This window comes from Juglans regia, unplaced genomic scaffold (assembly GCF_001411555.2).
Source record: "Juglans regia cultivar Chandler unplaced genomic scaffold, Walnut 2.0 Scaffold_746, whole genome shotgun sequence".
In the NCBI taxonomy this organism is placed as follows: Eukaryota; Viridiplantae; Streptophyta; class Magnoliopsida; order Fagales; family Juglandaceae; genus Juglans; species Juglans regia.
Window position 1 is genome coordinate 98,500 of NW_023362361.1, and position 27,885 is coordinate 126,384.

The 27,885-nt window shown below is 37.6% G+C and overlaps 2 protein-coding genes and 1 pseudogene across 5 annotated transcripts; all 3 read right to left on the bottom strand.

Annotated features, from left to right (window-relative positions):
* Positions 1–3,002: 3,002 nt before the first annotated feature.
* Positions 3,003–9,214, bottom strand: LOC109014741 (annotated as a pseudogene).
* Positions 9,215–9,343: 129 nt separating this feature from the next.
* Positions 9,344–17,163, bottom strand: LOC109014739. 3 transcript variants are annotated; one of them, XM_035687212.1, is made up of 3 exons: positions 17,091–17,163; positions 11,324–11,448; positions 9,344–11,166 (listed from the first exon to the last, which is right to left on the bottom strand). In XM_035687212.1, the coding sequence occupies exon 3, from the start codon at positions 11,128–11,130 to the stop codon at positions 9,493–9,495; it is 1,638 nt and encodes a 545-aa protein (XP_035543105.1). In that variant the 5' UTR covers positions 11,131–11,166; positions 11,324–11,448; positions 17,091–17,163; the 3' UTR covers positions 9,344–9,492. The 3 variants fall into 3 exon arrangements, with proteins under 3 accessions (XP_035543105.1, XP_018852790.1, XP_018852789.1); XM_018997245.2 differs by lacking the exon at positions 17,091–17,163 and adding an exon at positions 11,818–11,879; XM_018997244.2 differs by lacking the exon at positions 17,091–17,163 and having other exon boundaries at positions 11,324–11,552.
* Positions 17,164–18,364: 1,201 nt separating this feature from the next.
* Positions 18,365–27,876, bottom strand: LOC109019707 (urease). Of its 2 annotated transcripts, none has more exons than XM_019002062.2 (19): positions 27,782–27,876; positions 27,419–27,612; positions 27,165–27,238; positions 26,834–26,879; positions 26,356–26,461; positions 25,711–25,853; positions 24,621–24,731; positions 24,147–24,310; positions 23,631–24,006; positions 23,433–23,541; positions 22,782–22,921; positions 22,421–22,558; positions 22,232–22,323; positions 20,971–21,100; positions 20,734–20,892; positions 19,982–20,149; positions 19,462–19,596; positions 18,904–18,975; positions 18,365–18,794 (listed from the first exon to the last, which is right to left on the bottom strand). In XM_019002062.2, exons 2-19 carry the CDS (start codon positions 27,542–27,544, stop codon positions 18,573–18,575), a joined length of 2,511 nt encoding a protein of 836 aa, XP_018857607.1. In that variant the 5' UTR covers positions 27,545–27,612; positions 27,782–27,876; the 3' UTR covers positions 18,365–18,572. The 2 variants fall into 2 exon arrangements, with proteins under 2 accessions (XP_018857607.1, XP_018857605.1); XM_019002060.2 differs by having other exon boundaries at positions 27,686–27,862.
* Positions 27,877–27,885: the final 9 nt, after the last annotated feature.

Here is a 27,885-nt window from a genome sequence, read left to right on the forward strand (position 1 = left end):
CGAATGGGGGTGGCTGATGGATCTCAATAGACACCAAGGACTGCCCCAAAAGGAATCATGAAGGGACACTAGGCCCCTGTCAGCCCTAGCAACCTCCACACGGGATTTCTTCCCCTTGCCTTAGGGAGGAGGGCTGGGGGAATGCTATTGAGCCGAGGTGGCTTATGGCCGCATAGGTATAGTGTGGTTGTCGAAAATAGTGTGTCTTAGGAGAGGTAAAAATGCCCTTATGTTTTTCTCCCCAAGAAGAGCCTCTGAGGGGACACTGGATGGGTGGTTCTTCACCCATTCTCTGACAAGGGCGATACGACGTAACTCCACAAAAGTAGCCTTTGACCGTATCACCTTATCATCAGGAACAACCCCCCCATATGGCTCGGACGGGGAACTCACGGCGATTTATCTGTCTGACTGCAAATTTCCACCCTCAACCGGACATAAAGAAAAATTTGGAGGTCCAGTCTTTGACCATGCGATAATGCTGCTCCAAGGAGACGAGGGTGTCCATTGCCCTGAAACTGCAAATGTTTCCCTCACGTTTTATTAGGCTATGGGTCAGATTCTAACAAAAATTGCCGCTAAAGGATGCAGTAGCACATCACGATTCTCCAAGTGTTTGGGTGGAGTTGAGCTGGGGCCAATCCGAGACAGTCTAGCAGGTCATGGACAAGGCGAATGAGTGGTAGCCTCAGCCTGCAAGAGAGCATGCTAAGGAAGAGGGCGACCTTCGAGGCATAACCCTCATCGTCAGCCCCTTCGCGCGGTCCAAGAGGCTCAAAAACCACCGTGTCGGAGACGTGAAAGGGGGAAGCAGTGACAACAAAAACCCAGAGGTGACATCTGAGCGCCAGTTGTACCCAATGAAGAATTGCTCTACGGTGCAAACCTCGGGCAAGTCCAAGTCTCCGGGAATTTTTGGTTGAAAAGCATTCTTGGGAGCCATTGAGATTGAGAAAAGTGACATAGAAAGAAGGGAGTTGAGCAAAGAGAATGAAAGCCTAGAACATGAAGAGAACATTTTGGTAAAAAGGAGAAAAGAGGGCAAAACCTCGTTTATATAATGGAGAAGTGATGGTTGGCCTTTCGCGTGGAAGGGTTTGGATCCTATGGAACACGCGATACAAAGCGACATGGGAAAGCGAAACGACGCTCCAAGCCAGGTCTGAGGAGTCGATTCGTCGGACTATAAGGGGTAAAAGCGTAAAAGAGGGAAGGGAGGAGAAAAGAAGAGGGAAAATTAAATTCTCATCAAATCGATTCAATGAGAATTAGCGGGGTAATGGAGAGGGTAAAAAGGCTCGGCCCAAGAGCCCAAAGCCCCATGGGCCATAGGAGGCCCATCGATCTGGCAAAGCAAATATAATGGCTTGTGAAAGGCCCGTTCAACCCAGCCTAAGAGTAATAAGACACTGACAAAAGTGGCCAGGGGTGACGTGCGCCGACCTATCAGCCGCCTTAGATCTTCACTAGCACGTAGCTACCAGAAGGCGTGTAGGAGAAGCTATAGCTACCATCTTCTGGGAAAAGGAAGGTAGGCGCCACCAGAATAGGCTAGAGGGATGCAACCCATCTAAAGTCCCTAGAAAACGGCTGCTGGAAGTGTGAGGGAGAGGCAACCATGACCCATACTCTCAGAAAGAAAGGAGGGCGCCACTGTAACAGGCAGAGAAGCAATTGAAATGATGGTCGTGAAGTAGCAATTGTGGGGATGCATGCCTAAAGAGCAACCATGGTTCACTCCGGAGAGAGAGAGAGAGAGAGAGAGAGATGGGACTCGTCATCCTTGGCTGAGAGGGCGCTAAGACATAAGTCAGAGTTTAACGTTCCATTAATCATTTCCTTCAGGGTACCACGCCCCCTAACTGATTCATGTACTTGAAGTGTGGGGTACGCTCGGACAGCTCCTCAGAAATGGAAGCTAGCGACACCCCAAACCTAGTATTAAAAGCCAGTTAAAAGTATATTCAACTCACGAAATTTGAGGGCAAAGAAAACACTTCCTAAAAAGGAAACTAACTTAAGCATCGGAGGGCCTCCTAACCACCCCAAAAGCTCCTTCTTATATTTATATGTTAACAAGTCCAATTATATTCCACCTCTCAACTGTTCGAGGAACTTTTACAGTACGTACGAAACAAGTCCAAAACAATATTATATTCAACCCAAATCCTATTATTATATGTCAAATTCGTATCACATTAATTTCTAAGTCACGTCAAAATAGACTACAGTCCTTAAAAAAATTAAAATGATGAAAATAAAGAAAGATGGGCTAAAGACAAGTAACACGTGTTCATATATATATATATATATATATATATAAAAGGGATGAATTAAATCTGAAAACGAAAAAAGATGGGTCAAAGAAGAGCTTTTCTATCTTTATATAATAATAATAATAATAATAATAATATTTTTATCATTTTTGTGATGGAAATATACTAATTTAAATACCCTAAAACAGAAAATGATTGTAAAATCGAAGTGAAGATATGTGAATGCACTTGTCTTGTGATATATTCTATACGATAAGTAACAAACGTATTATATATGTCAAACTATGCTAATTATCGGCTACTATAATCCTATAGGCTATCGCATATAATGAATATTAAATAGTGATGCATGATTTACTACTGTTACAAAAATACACATACCAAAATCAAACCTATGAGTTGGTTAAACTTCCTGATGGAAAGAAAGTCCTAAAGAACAAATGGGTGTTCAAGTTAAAAGAAAGATGACCAAGGAAAGCTGATAAAGCATAAGGCCAGATTGGTTGTCAAAAGATTCCAGCAGAAGAAGGGAATCAACGTTGACGAGATATTTTCTCCGGTGGTGAAAATGATGTCAATCCGAGTATGACTCATACTCAGATTGCTCTATGAGGAAATCTATATAGAGCAACCAGAAGGGTTTGAAGCTTCAGGGAAAGATCACTTAGTCTGCAAGCTAAAGAAGAGTCTCTATGGCCTCAAGCAAGCGTCGAGGCAATGGTACAAGAAATTTGACTCATTCATGATCAGTCATGGTTACAAGAGACATGTTGCAGATCAGTGTGTCTATGTTCAAAGATTCTAGGATGGCAAGTTTGTCATACTCCTTTTTACGTTGATGATATGTTAATCATTGATGAGGATAGGTCTATGATTAACACGGATAGGTCCATGATTACATCCGGTCAAAGAGTCTATTGGGAAAGTGCTATTTCGGTTCATTTTGGAAACATCGTCATTTATTTCAGTTTGGAAAGTCTACTTCAAAACATGAACTGGTAGAGGCTCAGACATATTACCAATATGCCAGAAAAAGGAAGTAATTCTGAGAAAGAGGAACGGTGGTGGCTACAGCATAGGTGAGAACATCACCATCAGCTGTGACCGTGTATGTCTCTGGGTCCACCGCGATGTTTGGAAGAGCATTGTTGAGTTTCATGTCGGCTTTGGTTAGCAACCTAACCTTGCTCACAGCTTATACTCTCTTGTTGAGTCCGAATGCGGCCTTAACTCCATTATTCAAAGCTGCCTGTTTGTAAGGGAGATTAAAGAAAGGAAAACTAACACAAACTTACTTACAAGAAAGAAAGAGAGGGAAAAAAGAGAGAGGGAGGGGAGAGGGCAAAGTAGAGATTCATGCCTTGCTGAAAAAAAATCTATGGAGTGAGCACTTCCAACCTTCCCATATGCTCCAAACATGGGCCTCATCATTACCTGAAAACGTTATCGCAGTAAGAAAGGAGCTTGATGCCATTTATCTTGAATTCTCTGTACTAATCTCAGTAGAACCCCTGAGATTAGAGATTACTGTCAGAATCTGAAAAGATTTTTCTTCACACAATCTATAACTTTCTTTTAGCCCCCAATCGAATGCAATTTTTCTAACCATCCAAAAGTATATGAGACCTTTTAATGGTTGGAAGTTCTCTAATTAGGTTCGGTTTTTTTTTTTAATGTATAAACTTTTGTTTAATTAGTTCATGCATCAAAGTTGGGCACAACCGGCACCTCCGAGTCAAATTTATTATCAAGTTGCAAGTCAATGTTCCAACCCAACAATGAGACGATTTCAAACTGTGGGATGTAATTTCCATTGATGTAGTCAACATTTTATAATATCATAAATTCAAAACAATTGCTCGATGTGAATAAACCAAGCTCATCAATCTGTCGTATAACATGCTCCAGAATATAGAAGTCAAAGGAAACTTTACCGGTTCAGGTGTGGGAATGCTTGCGTTTGGATCGCCCATATTAGCCCACGCAACTGCACCACCTTTTACTATCATTTCTGGTTTAGCACCAAAGAAGGATGGCTTCCAAAGAACAAGATCAGCCAACTTTCCCACCTGGAGAAACAAATGTTACTAAGAAAAGGGGAAAAAATGATACACTTCATATTAATATAACAATGTTAGAACTTTTGATAGATCATCCAGAAGCCAGTGAATCCCATCTTTAAGTCAACTGCAATGTCACGATTTGACAGAATTACTGACTGCAGTCAACTATATCCAAATTTTGTGATTAGGGTATTGGTATCAACTTACTGTGAATGGGTTGGTTTCCTATATTGGATACATTTAAGGGGTGGACCAACCAACCAACCACTGATGAACTAATCAAAAACCGAACGAGACTGAATCCAAGTGAACAAGATAAATGTGATCACATATACTTTTACTTGGCCCACATTGTATTGAACTCTTAGATACTAGAACTAGCATACCTCAACTGAGACAACATATTCAGAAAACCCATTAGCTATGGCAGGATTTATTGTGTATTTAGCAATGTAACGCTTGATACGAAGATTGTCATTGTTTGGTCCACCAGGGTCAATCGACCCTCTTTGTAACTTCATCTTGTGGGTAGTTTACCAAGTTCTGCTAATCACCTGGTAATAAAAGATTTTGCAAGACATCTTCAAATACAAAGACTATTAATGTTGTCATATATAAACATCTGGATAAACAAGACAAATGAGCCACAATAATTAAGGGAATATTGATAGGACAAACGTTATGCAGAATTCGTCAGTTGGCGTGCACTCAAGAGAATGCTAACATCCCATTGTTAAGTTGAAAATTTAATATAAGATCATAACTTGTCAACATTAGAGTTTGGCAAAAAACACTTCACTTTTTCATTACGTGACCCTGTCCTACATCCTCAGTAGGATTTGTGTTGTACGTTTGCCAGAGTCATGTTGAGTGGCTGTATCAGCAGCACCCAGAGCCTATCTCCATACATAGAAAAATGATTTTTCTTAGTTACCTTTAAAAACAGTGAATGTATCTTATGAATCAAAATAACTTGAAATCCACAGTATCAACTAAGGTACCAAGTCTCACGATGTTCTAATGTTTGGTTGACAGTTTTATCAGACAAGTTTTGAACATCATTACAAATACTAACAGAATTATTCCAACAAAAACCACTGCGAGGGAATGAAAAGAGTAAAAAGAAAAGGAATTATTAACCCCTCCAATGCGACCCAAAGCTTGTGCATCGGAAGCAATGATGCTAATTGCCCCCATATCATGCAAAATATCCTCTGCAGCAATTGTTTCAGCCCTTATCCTTGATTCAGCAAAAGCAACGTCTTCTGGAATATCTTTATCGAGGTGATGGCAGACCATCTGTATGTATTAAAACCCAATTGATAACTGGAGATTCAGGTTGCACACTGTATCATTATTTCCATTATTTTTGCATACCAGCATGTCAAGATGCTCATCTATAGTGTTGAAAGTAAAAGGCCGTGTGGGGTTCGTAGATGATGGGAGGACATGTTTTACACCACATACTTTAATGATATCTGGAGCATGACCACCACCAGCACCTTCACTGTCCCAAAGAATCAAGGAAGTAGGACAACCATCAAAAGCTGGAAAGGTTGAAAATAAGGCAAAAAGTAAAAAGTACTCAATTCAATTTAATTTGCAGCTTTCCATCGTAGCACGCCACTGCACCAGTACTGAAAACTTTGGACAATCTTTGTATCTAATTCCAAAACACGTGCCTGTCTGTGGATGCTCTACGACAACTGCAAAAACAGCTACATGAGATGAGATGTCAACTCCTCAGCGTCTTAACTCTTAACTCTTAACTACATAAGATGGCCCCCCCGACCCAGCGACTACAAGAAGGGATGGATTGAAGGTCTAAATAGTAACAATAAATTTATTTATCATCTTATTCTTTATCATCCTCTCGTCATATTAATATTAAATAATTAGATATTATTTATTCCATATGTTTTATCTTGGACTTAATTTTTTTTTTTAAATTATTATTGGTCACGTAAACAGATTATGGAAATTAATTAAAACGGACGCTAGATGCTTTTCACGTGTTGTGATAATAAATAGAATTATTTTGTCAGAATGGTTCGTTCTTTCTTTCTTTAGATACCAAGAGATTTAAGACTGGCAAATAAATTAAGCATATATTCTTTTCAAAGCTCAACCTATACATCAATAATTGTCTCTGGCGTCAGACATGACCAGTCAGTGCAGAGGCTTTAGCAAAACCCCACCCCCAACCCTAACCCAAGCAAACAAAGCCAATCTCCTATATATCTTCCATCTCTCTCTACCCACCATGGCCCGAATGAGGATATCATGATATGAATGCTAATGCAACGACAAAAGAGTCAAGATATTCGATCACAACCTACTATATAAATATAAATATATATATATATATATATATCTCTTCGTACAATCCATGCACCTAGTAACTTCGCTCTTTTATCACTTGCTACCGCTCAGACTTCCCTGCCCCACGTACTTTAAATTCGATTTATATGAACCTTACATAATTTATTTTACTACTCAATTCAATTTAATTCAACTTAACTCAACATCTAATTACAGTCAAAGTAATCACAACGCACTCCACATACTCAAGAGCACGTGACGCTTTAAAAAAAAAAGTTTGGCAAACAACAACAGTAGCTCCGGGAACGAAGCCAGAATTGAAATGTCGATGGACCGATATTTTGGGATCTAATATGTGTTGCTATTTTTATTTCTATTTTTTAAAATAACATTATTAAGTTTTCACTTCTTTCAATAACCAAATGGAACCTCTTGTAAACGTAAGCAAAGCGCAAAAATATTAATCTCATTTACTTCATTTAAGTTTCATTTTGTTAAACAAATGAGTTGAATTGAAAGTTAAATATAATTTTTTAATATAATTTTATTTTAAAATTTAAAAAAATTAAATTATTTATTATATTTTACGTAAAAATTTAAAAACTTTATAATAATAAGATGAGATAAAATAATTTGTATAACATAAAGAAATCTTATCGTTCACTTGTTCTCTAATAATTTTAAAATCTATAAAAAATTCAATTTAATTTAATTCAACTCAACTTAATATCTAAATGCAACCAAAGTCATCACAACATACCCAACATACTCAAGAGCACGTGACGCTTTCAAAAAAACAGTTTGGCAAACAACAACAGTAGCTCCGGGAACGAAGCCAGAATTGAAATGTCGATGGACCGATATTTTGGGATCTAATATGTGTTGCTATTTTTATTTCTATTTTTTAAAATAACATTACTAAGATTTCACTTCTTTCAATAACCAAATGGAACCTCTTGTAAACGTAAGCAAAGCGCAAAAATATTAATCTCATTTACTTCATTTAAGTTTCATTTTGTTAAACAAATGAAATAAGTTGAAAGTTAAATATAATTTTGTTTTAAAATTTAAAAAATTTGAATTATTTATTATATTTTACGTAAAAATTTAAAAAATTTATAATAATGAGATAAGATAAAATAATATGTATAACTAGAGGATACCTTATATTGTTCACTTGTTCTCTATTTTTGGGCCTCCGACCATTTGATAATTGCAATGTCCAAAAAATGGAATCAACACCGTTTATTTCATGTAAAAAATTAATCTTTCAATCCAAATGCAAATAGGATATACATTTTCCGAACTTAGAGATGTTATACACTTTACAATTGGAATATAAAGTTTAAAATATCTATTAATTAATTAAAGGGTAACAAATTACAATTGTTTTTATTTGTATTTTGTCGTTTTTCCCCTTTTTTTTGTTACCCAACTTTAACTTTTTCAAAAATTCTACTATTCATTACCTCACAACTCAAAATTCTATAAAAAAAAAAAAAAACATCTTATGACAAATTCTACTATTCATTACCCAAATTACAAAAGAAAAAAAAGAAAATAATTATCAACCACCGCAACAAGGTAAATCTAGTGGTACGTGCGCATGGGTACGAAGTGGCAGATGGAATAATATGGCACTTTTCTTTGTAGTCAACGTTTATTTATTTATTGTGTTCTTCCGGTGATGATCAGTTGATCAGCTAATTTTATATTATTATTGTAGTTTTTTAATCTTATTCTTATCATTTTCACGTTCTTTCATTCTGGAAAATCCAAAATCCGAAAAAAATATATGTCACTACGATCATCTCTTATCAATCCATGCATTCTCTCACTAGAGTAAAAAACCTTATATACTGTATGCGAGACATTCATCGACGCAACACATGTGTATATAAATATATAGTAAAACTCTATTCAAATATATAGGTTTAGGGCTACTAACTTATAGGTTAAGTAAAAAAATTCTATTATTAAAAATCTATTTACTGATTAGTAACCATGTATTTGAAGTATTTTCACCATACATTTATTTGTAAACAAATTAAAAAAGTATCTTTTGATGTTGAAAAGACAATCATTTAATTTTTAAAAAATTATGATCATATTATTGAAAATTTAAAAATTGTAATTTCTTAAATTTGTATGGGTATTTTCACGGCCTATTAATAGTCTTTTTAAAATTCAAATTACATTCCGCATTATTCAAAAAAGTACGTTTAAAAAAAACACAAAAATAATGTTTTTTCTCAAATATATTTTTTAGTTTATTTGAAATTAAAAAATATTTTAATACATAACAATCAAATAGTCTAATTTTTTTCACTAAAGAGTTTTTAAGCCTATTTAAACAATTTGTAAAACTCCTAACACAACCCCAAACAGGCCCAAGTATTTCACATCAAATAATAACTATGCTAAAAAGATTATTCAAAACTCAAATATATATAAATAGAACTTATACAATGAAACTCTCCCACTTACAGATTGTTCCAGCAAGTACAGCCACCTAGTTAGTGCAACCTCAATTTTCTGCCTCTCCTTGACCATTATAGAATTTCCTTTTTTAGTTGGGTGTTTCCAAACTCAGTTCTCAACTATATATTTATTTTCACGTTTAATTACTAATTAATGCTTCAATTCAAATATTTTTTTTTTTGATAAGTGAAAAGAAAAAAGAAAGCTTCAATTCAAATATTAGATATAAACAGCGATAAATGCTCATGTGCAGTTTATACAATACATAAAAATTCCATATGACATCATATCCTCATGATATACCATCTATTTCTTTATAATCTTATTGCTATTGAAGCATATTGCGACTTCTAATCTTGCGTGGCACAAATTCTCTCTGAGCCCCACCACCTAGTAATTAAGTGGGAATTGAATTTGCATCGAGTGCATCCTACAGCCACGCCATCAAAAGTGGTGCCACAAGTATCACACGGAGCAGAGTACTCGTTCTTCTGGACAATAGTGAGAGTATGATCATGATATTCAAGACATGTGAAGGTTCTTCCAAACTTGATGCGCGAATACTTGCCAATAACACAATCGGGATGAGCAGCAAAGTCGCATTCCTTGCAATAGTAGAACCACTTCCTTGAGTCTCTACTTTTCTCGCAAATAAAACAATAGTATTCTCCAGAATCGTCTTCAACACTATACGTGAGTGTCAAGTAATCATGTAAATCATATTCATACCTAACTCTATATGGAAGAGTTGCGCATCTAACACACAAGCCGAACGTCTCGCATTCGGGGCATACAAATAAGTGAGAAGGACGATCCTCATCATAACAACCATTGCATATTACTTTATCACGATTCAAACCTATGAAGAGGGAGTGCTGGTGACCTTCATGCTTTAAAGTTTCCGGAAGAGAAGAGCATTGAATATCGAAAATGTACTCGCACAAGTCACATCTATAACAGAAGCCATGTTGAAAACGGTCACAAGTATAACATTGGAATATGCCACTTGGGAAAGGTGCCTGTGAGAGGAGGGTGAGTGGGTGTTGGTGAAAAAGGGGCAGTTTCTTCTTGGGAAGAAGTATGGTACAGCGACCGTGCAGAAAGAAGTTACATTGCTCACAGCTGTAAAACGGGGGCGAGATTGAAAGCGTACATCCCTCGCAAATCTTATCATCCTCAAGCTCCTTTTTACTGATGATTAATTTGTGTTCATGACTAAAATGTTTGATCTCCGAGACCAAATCAGATTCGCAAGGTACCAACTCTGTGGTTGCACTTAGGTCCATGTACTCACCTTCAACATCTTTTGCGCATTGCAAGTGGGCAGCATAACTGCAATCTTGACAATAATAAACTCCGTACTTTGTTTTTACCGTTCTATGGCAAAGTTTACAGAATATGTCGTCCTTCTCCTCTACCATTTGATGAAGAGAACATGTGAGAGTGAGAGAGTGATTATGTACAGTTGAACTGATGGTGCGAGGATAATCAACACATTCGCGGTGAACCATGAATCGACAGGTGCTACATAGGTAAGCGATGCCCTTGGTTTCCTCACCACAGGCATTGCAAGTGAATTGGATCTGCTCCAAGATGGGGAAGAAGTCATGTCGGTGACATTTATCAATGCTACTTCGCCAGCGGGAAACACAATTGATGTCGATGTCAAAATTACACTGCTCACAACGGTAAAATAAGCGTCCCCCGCAATTCTCGCGGCAGGCATCACATCTATTATATTCTGATGGCGATCTGAGATCAAGGGTGTGGTTTGGGTGCAAAGGGTGGTGGTGTATTTCGAGGGGCGGTTCATTGCATGATTTATGAAGTAGGAAGTTGCATTCGGAGCATTTGTAGCCGGGACCCAACACTGGTTCCGCGCACCTCGAGCAAACAGCTTCCTTGTTCCCATCATTTTCCAGATCTTCTTTGAAGACCAACGGATGCTCATGGACGAAATCAATATAATTTACTCTTCTCTCTTTCATCTCCTCTCTCTCTCACACGCACACATGCAACAACATCTGCACAAGTAAGATTCGGGGTGTTGGGACAAAGGCATAAAGCCACGGTCAAATCCAAGACATAGCCCCAAAAAAGTGACAATTACAAGCAATCAAATTTATAATTAGCAATTTAAATCATCTTAGATCGAAATCTTTTTTGGAGTAAGAACCTGACCTGGAGGAATTGCTGATGTTTAGGAGGCTGATTGCCGATGATGTTAAGGATTGGAGTCCAAATAAATGGTGCAAATGAAGATCGGTCTCACGGTGTAGGATAGAGAAGAAGAGTTCAATACACGTCTGACCAAAAAACCAGAGTTTAACGTTGAGAAAAATATACCATTCACACCAAGATTCTTCTGGTATCAGTATATCAAACCATCACAAAACAGATCTATCCTCGATTTTACTGTCACTATGTATATAGAGTAACCAGCTTTTATTACACAATAAAGATGCAACCAACTCACAAGCTGCAGGTCGTATAGCTACTGCAACAACCACAAGTGCTGTGCACGTGACACTAAAGGATGAAAAAGGATGATCCTCCATTGTGTATTCTTTTTATATTGTCTATTTTTTATTATTTGTGAATATTAGCTGGCAGCTATTTTTAGTAGATAGAATCTGTTAGTTTGTTATGACAGACTGTATATAGTGGCCACTTACTAGTGCACTGTAGCATGCAGAATTTCCTGCTAGTGCTTTTCAATGGAATACGAAGTTTTTCCTTCTCCATGAATATGCTCTCTGATTCTCTTCCTTTTTGAGTTTACCGTTTCTTACATGGTATCAAGAGACTAAGGTTTTTTTTTTTTTTTCCTCATGGAAGACACACTGGAACATTCCGATGATTCTTCTTCTGCCCATTCACACATAAACACAAACACCTTACCTGCATCCCGATTTCTGAATCTTGGTGATCCTGGCAATCCCTTTCGTTTGGACAATGGTGACAATCCTGCCGTTATCCTCGTGACTGATTTACTCACCACAGACAACTATGCGACTTGGTCCCGTGCTATGCGACGGGCACTCCGTGCGAAAAACAAATTGGGTTTTATCTCTGGCGCCATCTCTCAACCTATCGATCCAGAGGATCCTCTTCTTGAGCTGTGGGAACGCTGCAACGACATGGTCGTCTCATGGATCCAGAACTCCATTAGTCCCTCCATAAAATCCAGCGTTGTTTTTGTCGATGATGCTCGGGAAATTTGGCTCGATCTTCAGGATCGCTTCTCTCAACAAAACGGGCCTCGGATCTTTCAGCTTAAGAAAACACTTTCCAGCCTTCTTCAAGACAACGATTCAGTCAGTATTTACTACGGTAAGCTGAAAACTCTTTGGGATGAGCTTTCCATTTATGATCCAATTCCTGCTTGTAACTGTGGTTCTATGAAAACCCTTTTGGATCGTTACCAGAGAGATTGTGTATTTCAATTTCTTATGGGTTTGCGTGATTCTTATGCTAATGTGCGTGATCAGATTATGCTCTTAGACCCTTTGCCCCCTGTTACTAAGGTGTTTTCTCTAATTCACCAACAAGAACAACAACACAACCTGATTTCAACCATTCCAAACCCTGACTTAATGGCCTTAGCCATTAAGAAACCTTATCCCAACACCAAATTTTCTGCCCAATCCAGACCCCCTTTCAAGAAGGACAGACCCTATTGTAGCCATTGCAAGATCCTAGGTCATTCCCTTGAATCATGCTTCAAAGCTGGTCATGCCGAGGCCCCCATATGTACTCATTGCCATTTACCTGGTCACATTGTTGACAAATGCTACAAGCTGCATGGTTATCCACCGGGTCATAAATTTTTCAGCAAATCTCAATCTTCTGGAGTTTTTGCTAATCAGTCTAGCCTCTCTAATGCTTCTGAACCTAAGGAAATCAGTGATGAGAGAGTTGGTTTGACTAGAACTCAATATCAGCAACTCATTGCCTTGCTTCAGCCACGGGAATCTTCAACTGCTGCTCCTCACTCTGCAAATCAGATACAGTCCATTTTCAACCCCTCATTGCCTTCTAACATTTCTGGTATTCCTTTTTGTTTCTCTACTTATACACACAAACTCACTGACACTCCTTGGATTATTGACACAAGAGCAACAGACCATATGGTCTGTTGCACCTCTTTTCTTACTACCATCACAAAACAAGTTTCATTTTCTGTCAAATTACCTAATGGGAACCAAGTTCCTGTTACACACACTGGTAATGTTCAACTCACAAAGTCCATTTTACTCAAAGATGTTCTATGTGTTCCATCCTTCCATTTTAATCTCCTTTCAGCAAAAAAGCTTGCTACCTCTCTCACTTGTTGTCTGGTTTTCTTCTCTGATTATTGTTTTATCCAGGACCTTTTAACTTGGACAACGATTGGGAAGGGTGAAGTGAGACATGGCTTATATCACTTGCTACAAACTGAAGTTGCTCCCTCAACTCTAGCCACCATTCTTTTGAATTCCTTCAAAACTAATGTTCCTGTTTCAGCTTCTGTCATAAACAATGTGGCTATTTCAGACCTTTGGCATTGTCGTCTAGGCCACCTATCATTTTCTCGTTTACTTTTGATTACTGATCCTATTGTAAAGCAACACACCTCTTCAACTAATGAAAAATCTTGTTGCATTTGTCCTCTAGCTAAACTTCACAAACTTCCTTTTCCTAACAGCACTCACAAGACTTTGAGGCCTTTTGAACTAATCCATTGTGACCTTTGGGGACCATGTTCTACTGCTGCATATGATGGTTCAAAATATTTTCTAACTATAGTTGATGACTTCACAAGAACTACATGGCTTTATTTACTTCAAAATAAGACTGAAACTCGAAAATGCATTGAATCTTTTTCAAATCTGGTTGAGACACAATTTTCCCTTAAAATTCAGACTTTAAGAAGTGACAATGGGGCTGAGTTTTTAATGAGAGATTTTTTTAACACCAAGGGGATAATTCATCAAACAACTTGTGTTGCTACCCCCCAACAAAATGGTATTGTGGAAAGAAAACACCAACATTTACTTAATGTTGCTCGGGCTTTAAAGTTTCAAGCTGGACTTCCCATTGAATTTTGGAATGATTGTGTTTTAACTGCCACTTACATCATTAATAGAACCCCAAGTCCTCTACTTAAAAATAAAACTCCATATGAGCTACTTTTCAAATCACAACCTCCCTATGCTCATATGCGGATTTTTGGATCTCTATGCTTTGCTACTACCCTTGTCCATGGTAGAAAGAAATTTGATCCCCGAGGTCGCAAATGTATTTTTCTTGGCTACCCTTTTGGCATTAAAGGTTATAAACTCCTTGATCTCAATACACGAACCACTTTTATCTCTAGGGATGTTATATTCCATGAATCCATATTCCCATTTCACTCAACCTCCTCACCCAACACAACTCCCTCTGATAAAAACAGTTTTGTGTTCACACAACCTTTGCCAAATCTCCTTGACTTCCCTTCTTTTCCTCTTCAAACCAACCCTACATCTCACACAAATTTTCCTTCCTCTTCACCCACTGCTGTCACACCTATTTTTCCTCCCATTCAATCAGCCTTTCCACAACCATCTAATCATCCCCTTCGCAAGTCCATTAGAGTCAAGAGGGCACCTCAGTACCTGCGTGATTTTCACTGCCAACAAGCCTCACTTCCAGCTCCATCTCAATCATTGGCCAAGACAACCTCCAAAATTGCAGGTACAGATTTTTCCCTACACAATTTTTTAACTTACCAGAATTTTAATCCTTCATTTCGTGCCTTCTCTTCTTCCATTTCTACTTCATTTGAGCCAACCACCTACAAACAAGCAGTAAATGATCCTGGCTGGTGTCAGGCAATGGACACTGAATTGCAAGCTTTAGAACAAAACAAAACTTGGATTATCACTGATCTTCCTCCAGGTAAAGAAGCTGTTGCTTGTAAATATGTGTATAAAATTAAGTATAACTCTGATGGAACAATTGAAAGGCTGAAAGCCAGGGTTGTAGCAAAGGGTTTTACACAGCAAAAAGGCATAGACTACACAGAAACCTTCTCACCAGTTGCAAAGTTGGTGACAGTTCGGGTTTTACTCACTGTGGCAGCAGTACAAGGATGGCTCCTTCACCAATTTGATGTCAACAACGCCTTCCTACATGGAGATTTAACCGAGGAAATTTACATGCAAAAACCACCTGGTTACAACAAGGGCGGTCCTCATCAAGTTTGCAAACTGCTTAAGAGTCTCTATGGCCTTAAGCAGGCCTCTAGACAATGGTACTCCAAATTCTCTTCATCTCTCATTGAGTTTGGTTTTGAACAATCCAAAGCAGACTATAGTCTTTTTACTAAATTAGATGGAACTTCTTTTCTTGCTTTACTAGTCTATGTGGATGATATCATCGTAGCTAGTAACTCTCAAGCTTCCATTGATTCTCTTAAAATCTTTCTGAATCAACAATTTAAAATCAAAGATCTTGGAAGTTTACGCTACTTTCTTGGCTTGGAAGTTGCTCGATCCTCTCAAGGAATTCACTTGTGCCAAAGAAAGTATGCTTTGGACATTTTAGCTGATTCAGGCACTCTTGGCAGCAAACCTACTAAACTGCCTTTAGACCAGAATTTTAAAATCAGCAAAGATGCTGGTGACCCTCTTCCAGATCCTAGCATTTATCGTCGACTCATTGGTCGTTTATTGTATCTCACTCTCACAAGGCCTGACATTTGCTATGTTGTTCAGCTTTTGAGCCAATTTATGGATCGACCTACTGATGCACACTTAGCCACTGCTCATAAAGTTCTCAGGTATATCAAATCTGCCCCTGGACAAGGTCTCCTCTTATCCTCCACATCTCAGCTGCAACTAAAGGCCTATTGTGACTCCGACTGGGCCTCTTGTCCAGATACCCGTAGATCTGTTACTGGGTATTGTATTTTTCTTGGCCATTCACTTGTCTCTTGGAAATCTAAGAAGCAATCCGTGGTCTCTCGTTCATCAGCTGAAGCTGAGTATCGATCAATGGCAGCCACTTGTTCCGAGCTCACATGGCTCAAATATCTTCTCAATGATCTCAGAATATCACACGACCAAGCTGCATTTCTCTACTGTGACAACCAGGCAGCCCTTCACATCGCTGCAAACCCAGTTTTCCACGAGCGCACCAAGCATATCGAGCTCGATTGCCACTTGATCAGAGACAAAATACAAGAGGGCAGCATCACCACAGCCCATGTTGCATCTCAGTCCCAACTTGCTGACATATTTACAAAAGCTTTACCTTCCTATCTCCTTCACTCACATTTGTCCAAGATGGGAATAGTAAATCTCTATTCTCCATCTTGCGAGGGGCTATTACACAATAAAGATGCAACCAACTCACAAGCTGCAGGTCGTATAGCTACTGCAACAACCACAAGTGCTGTGCACGTGACACTAAAGGATGAAAAAGGATGATCCTCCATTGTGTATTCTTTTTATATTGTCTATTTTTTATTATTTGTGAATATTAGCTGGCAGCTATTTTTAGTAGATAGAATCTGTTAGTTTGTTATGACAGACTGTATATAGTGGCCACTTACTAGTGCACTGTAGCATGCAGAATTTCCTGCTAGTGCTTTTCAATGGAATACGAAGTTTTTCCTTCTCCATGAATATGCTCTCTGATTCTCTTCCTTTTTGAGTTTACCGTTTCTTACAGCTTTTGATGATGAAAAGTTTGAAAAAAGCAATAGACATCAGATCTAAGATCGGGAAGTTACATTAATAGATGGGGAAAAACTGGCAAAGAGATAACAGATCTGAGGAAAGGGAAAATACAACTATTGTAGATGGATTGCAAAAAAAAAAAAAAAAAAAGAGAGATGGATTGCAACAAAACTACTTAGAACTAGAACTGCAAGCAAGTTATGTGAACTGAAGCTTGAAAATTACAGGATAAAAAAAAGTACCTGCTTGTTGTGCTTTGAGAGAGATACTAAAGGAGTGAAAATACTACTCCAATCCTTATCATCGTGTTTAAATGGACCCAGTATCATGCTGAAAATAAAAAAATAAAAAAAATAAATAAACGTGGGGTCAGTACTTTAGCGCTTTCTTTTTTATGTTTTTTTGGCATGATTCATTGACTTCAAGTCTTCCTTTTGTCGCTTCCTCCCCAAAAGTTAAGCACCGGTTTGATATATAAAATTATTCCATTTCATTTTAATTTATTATTATAATTTTTTAAAATTTTTATATAAAATATAATAAATTATTTAATTTTTAAAATTTTAAAATATAAATTATATTAAAAAATTATATTTTAATAATATTTTATTCAAATTTTAATAAAATATTTCACCTCATTTTATTTCATAACCACGTAATATCACTATTAAAATTACGTGTACAGCCACTAATTACAGAAATAGTAATGGCTGGAAAAATAATTAGGTACCTAGATTATTAAATTGGGATGTCAAATCCCATAACTGTCAAACCATACGGAGTTGATTACATATTCTTCCTTGCAAGTTTTTACAAAAGGTTAAGAACGTCTGTCATGCCTTTACAAAAGGTTGATGGCGAATCCATTCCTTCCAATTTTGGAGTGATGAAAAATATAGATTCGGAGGGTAATGGAGGGATAGAGAGTTTACTTTCTTCCGTTTCACATTTCACACCAATATTTTCCTTAAGATTTATTTTGCACAATTCACACCAATAATCTGTTTGCTCACCAAGAAAATGCAGGAAAAGAAGTTTTCCTCTTCTAATTGCTCATGTATATTTCTTCAGTTTTGAAGAACTTTAATCCTCTACTTTTTATGCACATTTTTTGGGTTTAGAGCAGCGTAACGCTCTAACTTTTTCACTACCCGAAAGAAAGAGAGGTGTTGTCATAGGTTACCTCCTATGGGTGGGTTTGGGATTTGGGGGAGCCTTCTCCCGCCTACAACGCATCGAATAATGGTTGTTTCGATAACTTTTTCTTTGTCTTTTTGGTTTTTTAATTATAGAATAGGTAAAAGATTGAAGTTAAAAGTTAGAAAACGATGTTCTTACATACTATTTTACATTGGGATCTTATTAAATCCCGAAACAGTCTAGCCATAAGAAGTTCATGACATTTTTTAACTTAGCAAAATTTTTAAACCCAACATCATTTGTGGTTATCCACGCAAGTCCATTCAAAGAGAGATTTTGTGTTCGTTGATTTGTTACGAGGAAAACAAAAAAAGAGTTACAAAGTAAAAAGGGCAAGAATTAAAATTAGAGGTCAAGGGAAGAGCAAGGAGTAGTTCAGGTGGAGAAGGAGTAGACATCCAGTCAAAGAGTCTATTAGGAAAGTGCTATTTCGGTTCATTTTGGAAGCATCGTCATTTATTTCAGTTTGGAAAGTCTACTTCAAAACATGAACTGCTAGAGGCTCAGACATATTACCAATATGCCTAAAAGAGGAAGTAATTCCGAGAAAGAGGAACGGTGGTGGCTGCAGCACAGGTAAGAACCTCACCATCGGCTGTGACCGTGTATGTCTCTGGGTCCACCGTGATGTTTGGAAGAGCATTGTTGAGTTTCATGTCAGCTTTGGTTAGCTGCCTAACCTTGCTCACAGCTTCTACTCTCTTGTTGAGTCCGTATGCGGCTTTAACTCCAATATTCAAAGCTGCCTGTTTGTAAGGGAGATATAAGAAAGGAAAACAAACACAAACTTACTTACAAGAAAGAAAGAGAGGGAAAAAAGAGAGAGAGGGGAGAGGGCAAAGTAGAGATTCATGCCTTGCTGACAAAAGCAATGGAGTGAGCACTTCCAGCCTTGCCAAATGCTCCAAACATGGGCCTCATCATTACCTGAAAACGTTATCGCAGTAAGAAAGGAGCTTGATGCCATTTATCTTGAATTCTCTGTACTAATCTCAGCACAAGATTTTTCTTCATTCATACAATCTATAACTTTCTTTTGAGCGCCAAATCGAATGCAATTTTTCTAACCATCCAGAAGTATGTGAGACCTTTTAATGGTTGGAAGTTCTCTAAGTAGGTTCACTTATGTCTTAAGTTTTTTTTTTTTTTTTTATGTATAAACTTGTGTTTAATTAGTTCATGCATCAAAGTTGGGCACAACCGGCACCTCCAAGTCAGATTTATTATCAAGTTGCAGGTCAATGTTCCAACCCAACAATGAGACGATTTCAAACTGTGGGATGTAATTTCCGTTGATGTAGTCAACATTTTATAATATCATAAATTCAAAACAATTGCTCGATGTGGATAAACCAAGCTCATCAATCTGTCGTATAACATGCTCCAGAATATAGAAGTCAAAGGAAACTTTACCGGTTCAGGTGTGGGAATGCTTGCGTTTGGATCGCCCATATTAGCCCACGCAACTGCACCACCTTTTACTATCATTTCTGGTTTAGCACCAAAGAAGGATGGCTTCCAAAGAACAAGATCAGCCAACTTTCCCACCTGGAGAAACAAATGTTACTAAGAAAAGGGGAAAATTTGATACACTTCATATTAATATAAGAACAATGTTAGAACTTTTGATAGATCATCCAGAACCCACTGGATCCCATCTTCGAGTCAACTGAAATGTCACGATTTGACAGAATTACTGACTGCAGTCAACTATATCCAGATTTTGTGATTAGGGTATTGGTATCAACTTACTGTGAATGGGTTGGCTTCCTATATTGGATACATTTAGGGGGGGACCAACCAACCATTGATGAACTAATCAAAAACCGAACGAGACTGAATCCAAGGGAGTGAGTGAACAAGATAAATGTGATACATATACTTTTATTTGGCCCACATTGTATTGAGCTCTTAGATACTAGAACTAGCATACCTCAACTGAGCCAACATATTCAGAAAGACCATTAGCTATGGCAGGATTTATTGTGTATTTAGCAATGTAACGCTTGATACGAAGATTGTCATTGTCTGGTCCACTAGGGTCAATCGACCCTCTTTGTAACTTCATCTTGTGGGCAGTTTGCCAAGTTCTGCTAATCACCTGGTAACAAAAGATTTTGCAAGACCTCTTCAGATACGAAGACTATTAATGCTGTCATATATAAACATCTGGATAAAAAAGACAATATGAGCCACAATAATTAAGGGAAGATTGATAGGACAAACGTTAAGCAGAATTCATCTGTTGGAGTGCACTCAAGAGAATGCTAACATCCCATTGTTAAGTTGGAAACTTAATATAAGATCATAACTTGGCAACATTAGAGCTTAGCAACAAGCACTTCATTTTATCATGAGGTGACCCTGTCCTACATCCTCAGTAGGATTTGTTTTGTACGTTTGCCAGAGTCATGTTGAGTGGCTGTATCAGCACCCAGAGCCTGTCTCCATACATTGGAAGATGATTTTTCTTAGTTACCTTTAAAAACAGTGAATGTATCTTATCAATCAGAATAACTTGAAATCCATAGTATCAACTAAGCTACCAGGTCTCACGATGTTCTAATGTTCAGTTGACTGTTTTATCAGACAAGTTCAGAACATCATTGCAAATACTAACAGAATTATTCCAACAAAAACCTTTGCGAGGGAATGAAAAGAGTAAAAAGAAAAGGAATTATTAACCTCTCCAATGCGACCCATAGCTTGTGCATCGGAAGCAATGATGCTAATTGCCCCCATATCATGCAAAATATCCTCTGCAGCAATTGTTTCAGCCCTTATCCTTGATTCAGCAAAAGCAACGTCTTCTGGAATATCTTTATCGAGGTGATGGCAGACCATCTGTATGTATTAAAACCCAATTGATAACTGGAGATTCAGGTTGCACACTGTATCATTATTTCCATTATTTTTGCATACCAGCATGTCAAGATGCTCATCTATAGTGTTGAAAGTAAAAGGCCGTGTGGGGTTCGTAGATGATGGCAGGACATGTTTTACACCACATACTTTAATGATATCTGGAGCATGACCACCACCAGCACCTTCACTGTCCCAAAGAATCAAGGAAGTAGGACAACCATCAAAAGCTTGAAAGGTTGAAAATAAGGCAAAAAGTAAAAAGTAGATGAACTTCTTGACTCCTATCAACAAGAGAAAGAATTAAAATCACCTAAAATGCTGCAATCAGTCATAGTTATCAGTCATGACAACCTAAGCTTAGGAAGGATAGGCAGCAATATGTGAAAATCTGAACTATGGAAAGGGTGAAAAAGTACTCCCCGTATGACCAAAAAGGGCAAGATGTCAAAGCCACTTTTAAGTAAAATTCCCATCAATAAACAAATACAAAACATTGATGGCTTTGATATCACTGTGTTATGCAAAAGTAACATTTTAGTTGGCTAACAATAAAGAAGAGGGAGAACGAAAAAAGTCAATAACATATAAGGACATAGAGTAAGTCCACATTGAAGACAGTCAGGAAACCATTTTTCTTACAAAGACAGAGTATAAAAGGCAGTGGCAAACACCAAATCCAAGACCCAATACACAACAACTCAGTCACTCATAAAGAGAGCTATCTGTTAACACTAATTAACTTAGTCCAGCTATTTTCTTCTCTCTATGTTTAGAAAGTGCCGACACATATATATAGACCAGGCAAAACTTTACCCATGGTGTGAGGAAAAGGAGCCTCAGTCATGTTGCTCCTGTAGAACTAAATTACTGTATGCAACAGCCAAAAAAAAAGACGAGACATTGACCAAAAAATGCATTTAATGCCTTGCATAAAGAGCTATAATGCTATAACACTGTGGTGGTAAACTAGCCCACTAATGTCAAAAAACCAAGAATGTCTTCTAAGGCAAAAGATTGTCATGAGGCAAAAAGGTGGCCAAGAAAATTCCACAAATCCAGCTAGCTTGAACTCCAAGAAAGACTTGGAGAGGCTGCAGAACTATCTGAGTAGCGGCTTCTTAGCCCAAATAAATGGTCGGCTATGTTGCTGTGGCTTTCGCGCATAAGAATTTTATAAACCTATTCTTATTATTATTTATCATCATTTTTTACACGAAATCTAACTTAGAAGACTGAAAACAAATGCCACAAGTATGCACATGCAATTTTTTTTTTTTTTTTTTTCTGGTTGCTATTGCAAGCAGCATGCAAATTGTACCTGTGGTAGGTATGAATAGTTCTTCCTTTAAATGCAGCAATAGAATGTTCAACAAATCCCGATTCATTCAAGGTGTCCGTGTGGATATTAACCTGTCCAAAAAACAGATAAAAAAAATTTGGGGAGTGATGTTGAAACTCAAAATGGTTTACATAAATGCAAAAGAAATATTCAAAACATAAAAAGTGCCTGGATGTCATATTGTTCTGCAACATTCAAAGCATTGTCTATTGCAGCAGGAGTAGTTCCCCAGTCCTCATGCAGCTTCAGTCCCATTGCCCCGGCTCTAATTATTTCATGTAGTTCATCAGGTTTTGCACTGTTCCCCTGAAAAACAAAGATAACAACAGAAGAAAAGTAGAAGAAATCGATAGGGATAGAAGAAAAAAGAAGAAACCCCGGGGGAAGCACTAAGCAGGAAAAGATTTTAGAATTCAACGTTTGCGCTGCCCATTCATATAAATAATGACTAGTAAAAGGTCTTCCTTAAATGTGTAAAGGGGGAAAAAGCAGAGACAAATTTATGAAACCTAAAACAAATTGAGCATACTTTTCCCGTAAAACCAAAATTTAGAGGCATCTCATCAGTTGATTGCAGCATTAACTTCATTTGTGATATTGCTGGAGTACAAGTTGTCGCACGCGTTCCATCAGCAGGTCCCGTTCCTCCTCCAACTAATGTTGTGGTTCCTACATATAATTATGTTTCAGAAAAATGAAGTAAAAATTACGGAGAGATGATTGTTTCAGTAATTTTCGTTTACATCCAGAGGTTACTCAGATTGCTAAGGGACAGACACCTGAACTCTAGGCACCAAAAAAAATGTACTTCATACAAGCATGTCAAGCAGTAATGAATGATAACGTGCAACCGGCCCAAAAATATTTGAGTCTGATTCACTTCAAGTTATTAATTAAGTTTGATACCATGGAATCGAAAAAGCATCTATGGCGTCCAGATATAACATAAGCATAACAAGATGATTGAGCTTCAATACTTTTGTCATCTATATTTAACATGCCACCAATTTTATTAAAGTACAGACACATACAAGTAGTTAAATATTGATGTTTACAAGTTTCCAGTATAGACACATATCATCTATATTTAACATGCCACCAATTTTATGAAAGTATAGACACATATCAGTAGTTAAATATTGATGTTTCACAAAAAAGTATTTCCAGTTGGGTAGCTCACCACTTGATATAGCTTCATATGCCAATTGAGGGCATATGAAGTGGACATGACAGTCTATGGCTCCCGCAGTTACAATCATTCCTTCCCCCGCAATAACCTCAGTGTTAACCTTATTATTGAAAAGGGATGAGTATGTGCAATTAAAATGGTGGGTAATTGAACCATCAATACTATCTGCACTGTGAGTATGGCATTTACCCCTATAATATTTGAAAATACACCATCCATGATGTCTGGATTGCCTGCTTTCCCAAGGGAAACAATAAGACCATCCTTGATCCCAATATCGGCCTTAAAAATTCCACTATAATCAATTATCACAGCATTTGTAATAACTGTATCCAAAGAAACAGCAGGTGGATGCCCACATGACTGGCCCATTCCATCTCTTATAACCTTCCCACCTCCAAAGACACATTCATCACCATAAATAGCAAAATCTCTTTCAATTTCAGCATACAGGTTTGTATCACCAAGCTTAATTTTGTCACCAGTCGTAGGGCCATACTTGTTGACATATTCCTCGTGAGAGATTATTTTGCTGAAAGCGGAATGTTCTCCAGTAAAGCCTTCACTGCAAATTCAGTTTGAGGTAAGGCTTTTGCATTTATCCTTATCATTAAATGGAACAATTTACTTATTCAACCAATCCAATTGATATCACAAAATAAAGTGAAACAAGCGGGCACACAATTGCCCAACAGAACGCCTAACCTAGCATTATGTTCTTCCAGATTCCCAAAACCTCTCAAGTTTACAGCTCCCATGACTTCTCTAAATTTAGCATGATCAACTGGACCATCAGCAATGCCATGTCCTCCTCTGATCACTTTCTTACCTCCGATGCTTACAAGTATGACACTTTTAGTTTCCCCAGGCTGGCCAAACAAAACATTTGTTGTACTAAGAATGCATAGAGTCAAATAATCAAATAGCAGAACATGTCTGAACACGTTGATGTAATAAGGGAAAAATAAAACAGTATTCAATTACAATATGATTTAAAAAAATATATATATATTTTGCTAGGGAAAAAATTTCTTACATGTGAAGGTCATAAAAAGCCAAAAATATAGGCAGAATATTAATGTACAGAAGATAAACCACCCCAGAAGTTTTTGCTGTATTTTCTTGGATAATAGCAAATACTTAAAAAATAAAAATATCAATGAAGGCTGCGAGTTCAACCTCGAATCGTGTAGCTGTCCCTGCTGGTATGTTTAGGCGCATGCCATATGCTTTCCGTCGATCAAAAATCAAGTAGGGATTCACCTCAATAAAGTGATAGTGGCTGCCAACCTGAAACAGCGTGGATTTGGTTTTCCATATATTTACTCAGATAAAGAAAATATATATGAGATGTTTACAGGCTCAACCTGTCATATAAATTGGATGATTCAATATTTTGACACAAGTCACTATGCAAAACAAAGTATGTCCATACAACAAGAATCTTAAATTTTTCATTCCTGATTGATGTTGTGTAAAATCATCACTTGCTCAAAAACTTAAGCTGATGGGAAGAGGTAGATTTTATTATTTTATATCTTAACACTCCCCCTCACTTGTGGGCCAGACTTTCCCTCAATGAGTAGGCTCAACAAATGGAATATTTAATTAAATAGGATAGAGTGTAGAGTCAGGGTTCAAACTCAGGACATCTGCTCTAATACCATGTAAAATCACCACTTGTCACAAAAACTTAAGCTGATGGAAAGAGGTAGATTTTATTATTTATCTTAACATGCTGCAAGTAAGAACTACCCAAGAAAAACAATTATGTAGGGTATTTGGCGTCTAATTGGTGAGAGGTCTTTGCTATGGTGTGTACCCAATCTCATTGACACCCGCTGTATGCCAGCAACGCCCTATCCCAGACCCATGTTTGATGTGAGGAGCTCCAAAACTGTCTACGCCCCCAACATAAAATAGACTCGCAACTGACTGTCAACCACGTAAGCTATACAAACCAATTCAGACTACAGAAAGGGTTTCAACTCTCCAAATAACATAGAAAGCTGAAAAAGTAGCAGCCTGCCAGTCAAAATATCTTCGAATGATTGTTTGCTTCAAATAAATATCACAATGCAGTATTATAACTCAGAAAACATTCCGAGTTCCATCACCAAATTTTGAAGCTGCAAGGGAATATAGTAGGAAGATGATTGCAGTCAAGTAGATAATTTCCAACTAAATAACCATGGATAAATGCAAATGAGGGAAAAAGGAAAAGACGAGGATCCCGCAAATATAAGGATTAATAGGTTAAATGAAACACCTGAACCGGCCTGTCTCCAGTGTTGACAACTCTGAGGATTACTGCTTGTTTTCCATGATTAAGTGTAATATTTCCACCTCCAAAGATAATCTCACCAGGAATTTTATTATCTTCTACCCCAGGAAACTTTTCTAGAGAAGGAACTGCAGAAACAAAATGCTATTTCAGCCATGCACATTCAACTTTAAACGTGGTGCATACTCTAAAAAGTTTCTCACAATTAATTGAAAAATGAGAACATGAGGAATTTTATTTTATACATGCATGTAAAGGAAGGGAACAACACCTAGAAAGTGTTTATCAATCACCACAAAAGCTCATGGATTACTAGAAAATTTAACTTCCCAATTGAGGATCTTCATGTATGGAAAATATTGGTCTAATTCTGATTATGTCCTGAAGCTTTTTTTAAGTTAAATTGCAAGGATGCAAAGTGCCACATCCAGAGACAACAGATGGAGAGTAAGATTTAAATTCTCCATAGGATGCTTCTGCTGACAATAACCTTTTTCCTTCCAAAAACCATATTATTACTAGGCATGATGCTGATGCTGTATTATAGTACTATTACCGCTACACAATCAAGGATAAATTGCTTGTGAAAGAAAGTACTTCCAAACTTTAAAATACAGGGCATGCCCTTACCTGGAAGAAAAGAACCATGTAGAGCTAGCTCCAGATTTCCATGTTCACTAGCAATTGCATCATGAACGGTGATTAACTTAGTGCCATCAGGAAAGGTCCCTTCAACCTACAATTAAATTAACTTGATAATGCAGTTCAAAGCAAGTTTCTTCCTTTTTTTCTCTTTTGATGTTCTCTCTTTTTTGCAGGGGAAGAGGAGGGCAGAGTTTCAGGGTATAACAAGGTGGAAGTTTGATACATGTTTATTATCGCGTAATATGTTTTAAGCTTCTCAAGCCTCAAATCAAAAAGTAAACAGAACAACATCCAATCAACTTTCATACCCTAAAGCAAAATGTACCAGTAAATATTAACTTTCTGAGGTAAATCGCTAGCTCGAATTATTGAAAATATAAAAAGAAAACTAAAAACTCGGCATCCCTAATTGATGAGTTCACGGGAAGGTTCAATAGTAATTTGGAACATAATCACTTTATACCTGTACAGAATCCAAAAGATATGGTACAGCAGGAAGAACTTGTCTCCTGTTAACACACAAGACAACATTTAGTTTCTATACGTCGGAACCTCTGATGATTCACAATGGAATCAAATACTTAAAACAAGCTACTATGAACCAACTCTGTGCCTTGTACAACCAACATTAGAGAAAACCAAATTATACATACAATTGACAATACTACCTGGAAAATTATTCGTATATATGTATGTATGGATTTGTTTGTGTATCTAAGTCTGTACCAAAGCTTTGTACAAACAAGTGAACAACGTCATAACAAACATGTAACATACAGAATTCACAATAATACCTTCCTAAAAGTTGTTTCCCAACGTCCATCAACTCCGCCACCGATTTATCACCATCGCGTACGAACTCCAGAATCTTCAAACATAAAAATAAATAAAAGAAATGAAATTAGTGGTAAAACACCAAATTCTTATTCTCCATGTTCCAAAATACACCGCAAAGATGCAGCTCACTCAGTATCTACACAAGGTTTATACAGCGCATATATTTATTTCTACTTCACGTTTGGTACAGTGCCTCAGAATTATACAGCACCTGCGTAGCAATGAGAGCCACAGCTTCAGTGTAATTGAGTCTTAGACCACGAGCGAGACGCTTCTGTGCTAGGTACCCGGCATTGTGAAGACCCAGTTTCTCCACCTCTCTCGGTGTGAGTTTCATATTTCAGCTCTCACTCTCGAGTCAATGCCTTCACTATCGCGTTTCTTCCTACGGGGAGCAAAGAATTCCTGATCGACCAAGCAACTAAATCAGCAATTTATCTCATCTTAATCGAAAATCTAAAAGAAGACGTAATCGTACGAGGAAATCGAAGATATAGATATAAGTCCAGGTAAATGACAGGAGAATTTGGACCAAGATTCCTGTGGGAAAATTGGGGAAGATATGTGAGTGTACAGTTTGAACTTTGAACTAGTGCGGTCCGACGTTGCACATGGAGAGACAATAAGCGAGACGTGAGTGCTTCCAACTTGTACGGTCCAACGTTGCACTGACAGAGT

Excerpts from the sequence above, each read along its gene's own strand:
- LOC109014739 (XM_035687212.1), bottom strand. The coding sequence starts at position 11,130 with ATGAAAGAGAGAAGAGTAAATTATATTGATTTCGTCCATGAGCATCCG.
- LOC109019707 (XM_019002062.2), bottom strand. The coding sequence starts at position 27,544 with ATGAAACTCACACCGAGAGAGGTGGAGAAACTGGGTCTTCACAATGCC. Across the intron at positions 21,101-22,231 it reads ACTATTCATACCTACCACAG|TGAAGGTGCTGGTGGTGGTC; the intron begins GTACAATTTGCA and ends TCTTTGGGACAG. Across the intron at positions 18,795-18,903 it reads CCATTGCTTTTGTCAGCAAG|GCAGCTTTGAATATTGGAGT; the intron begins GCATGAATCTCT and ends CCTTACAAACAG.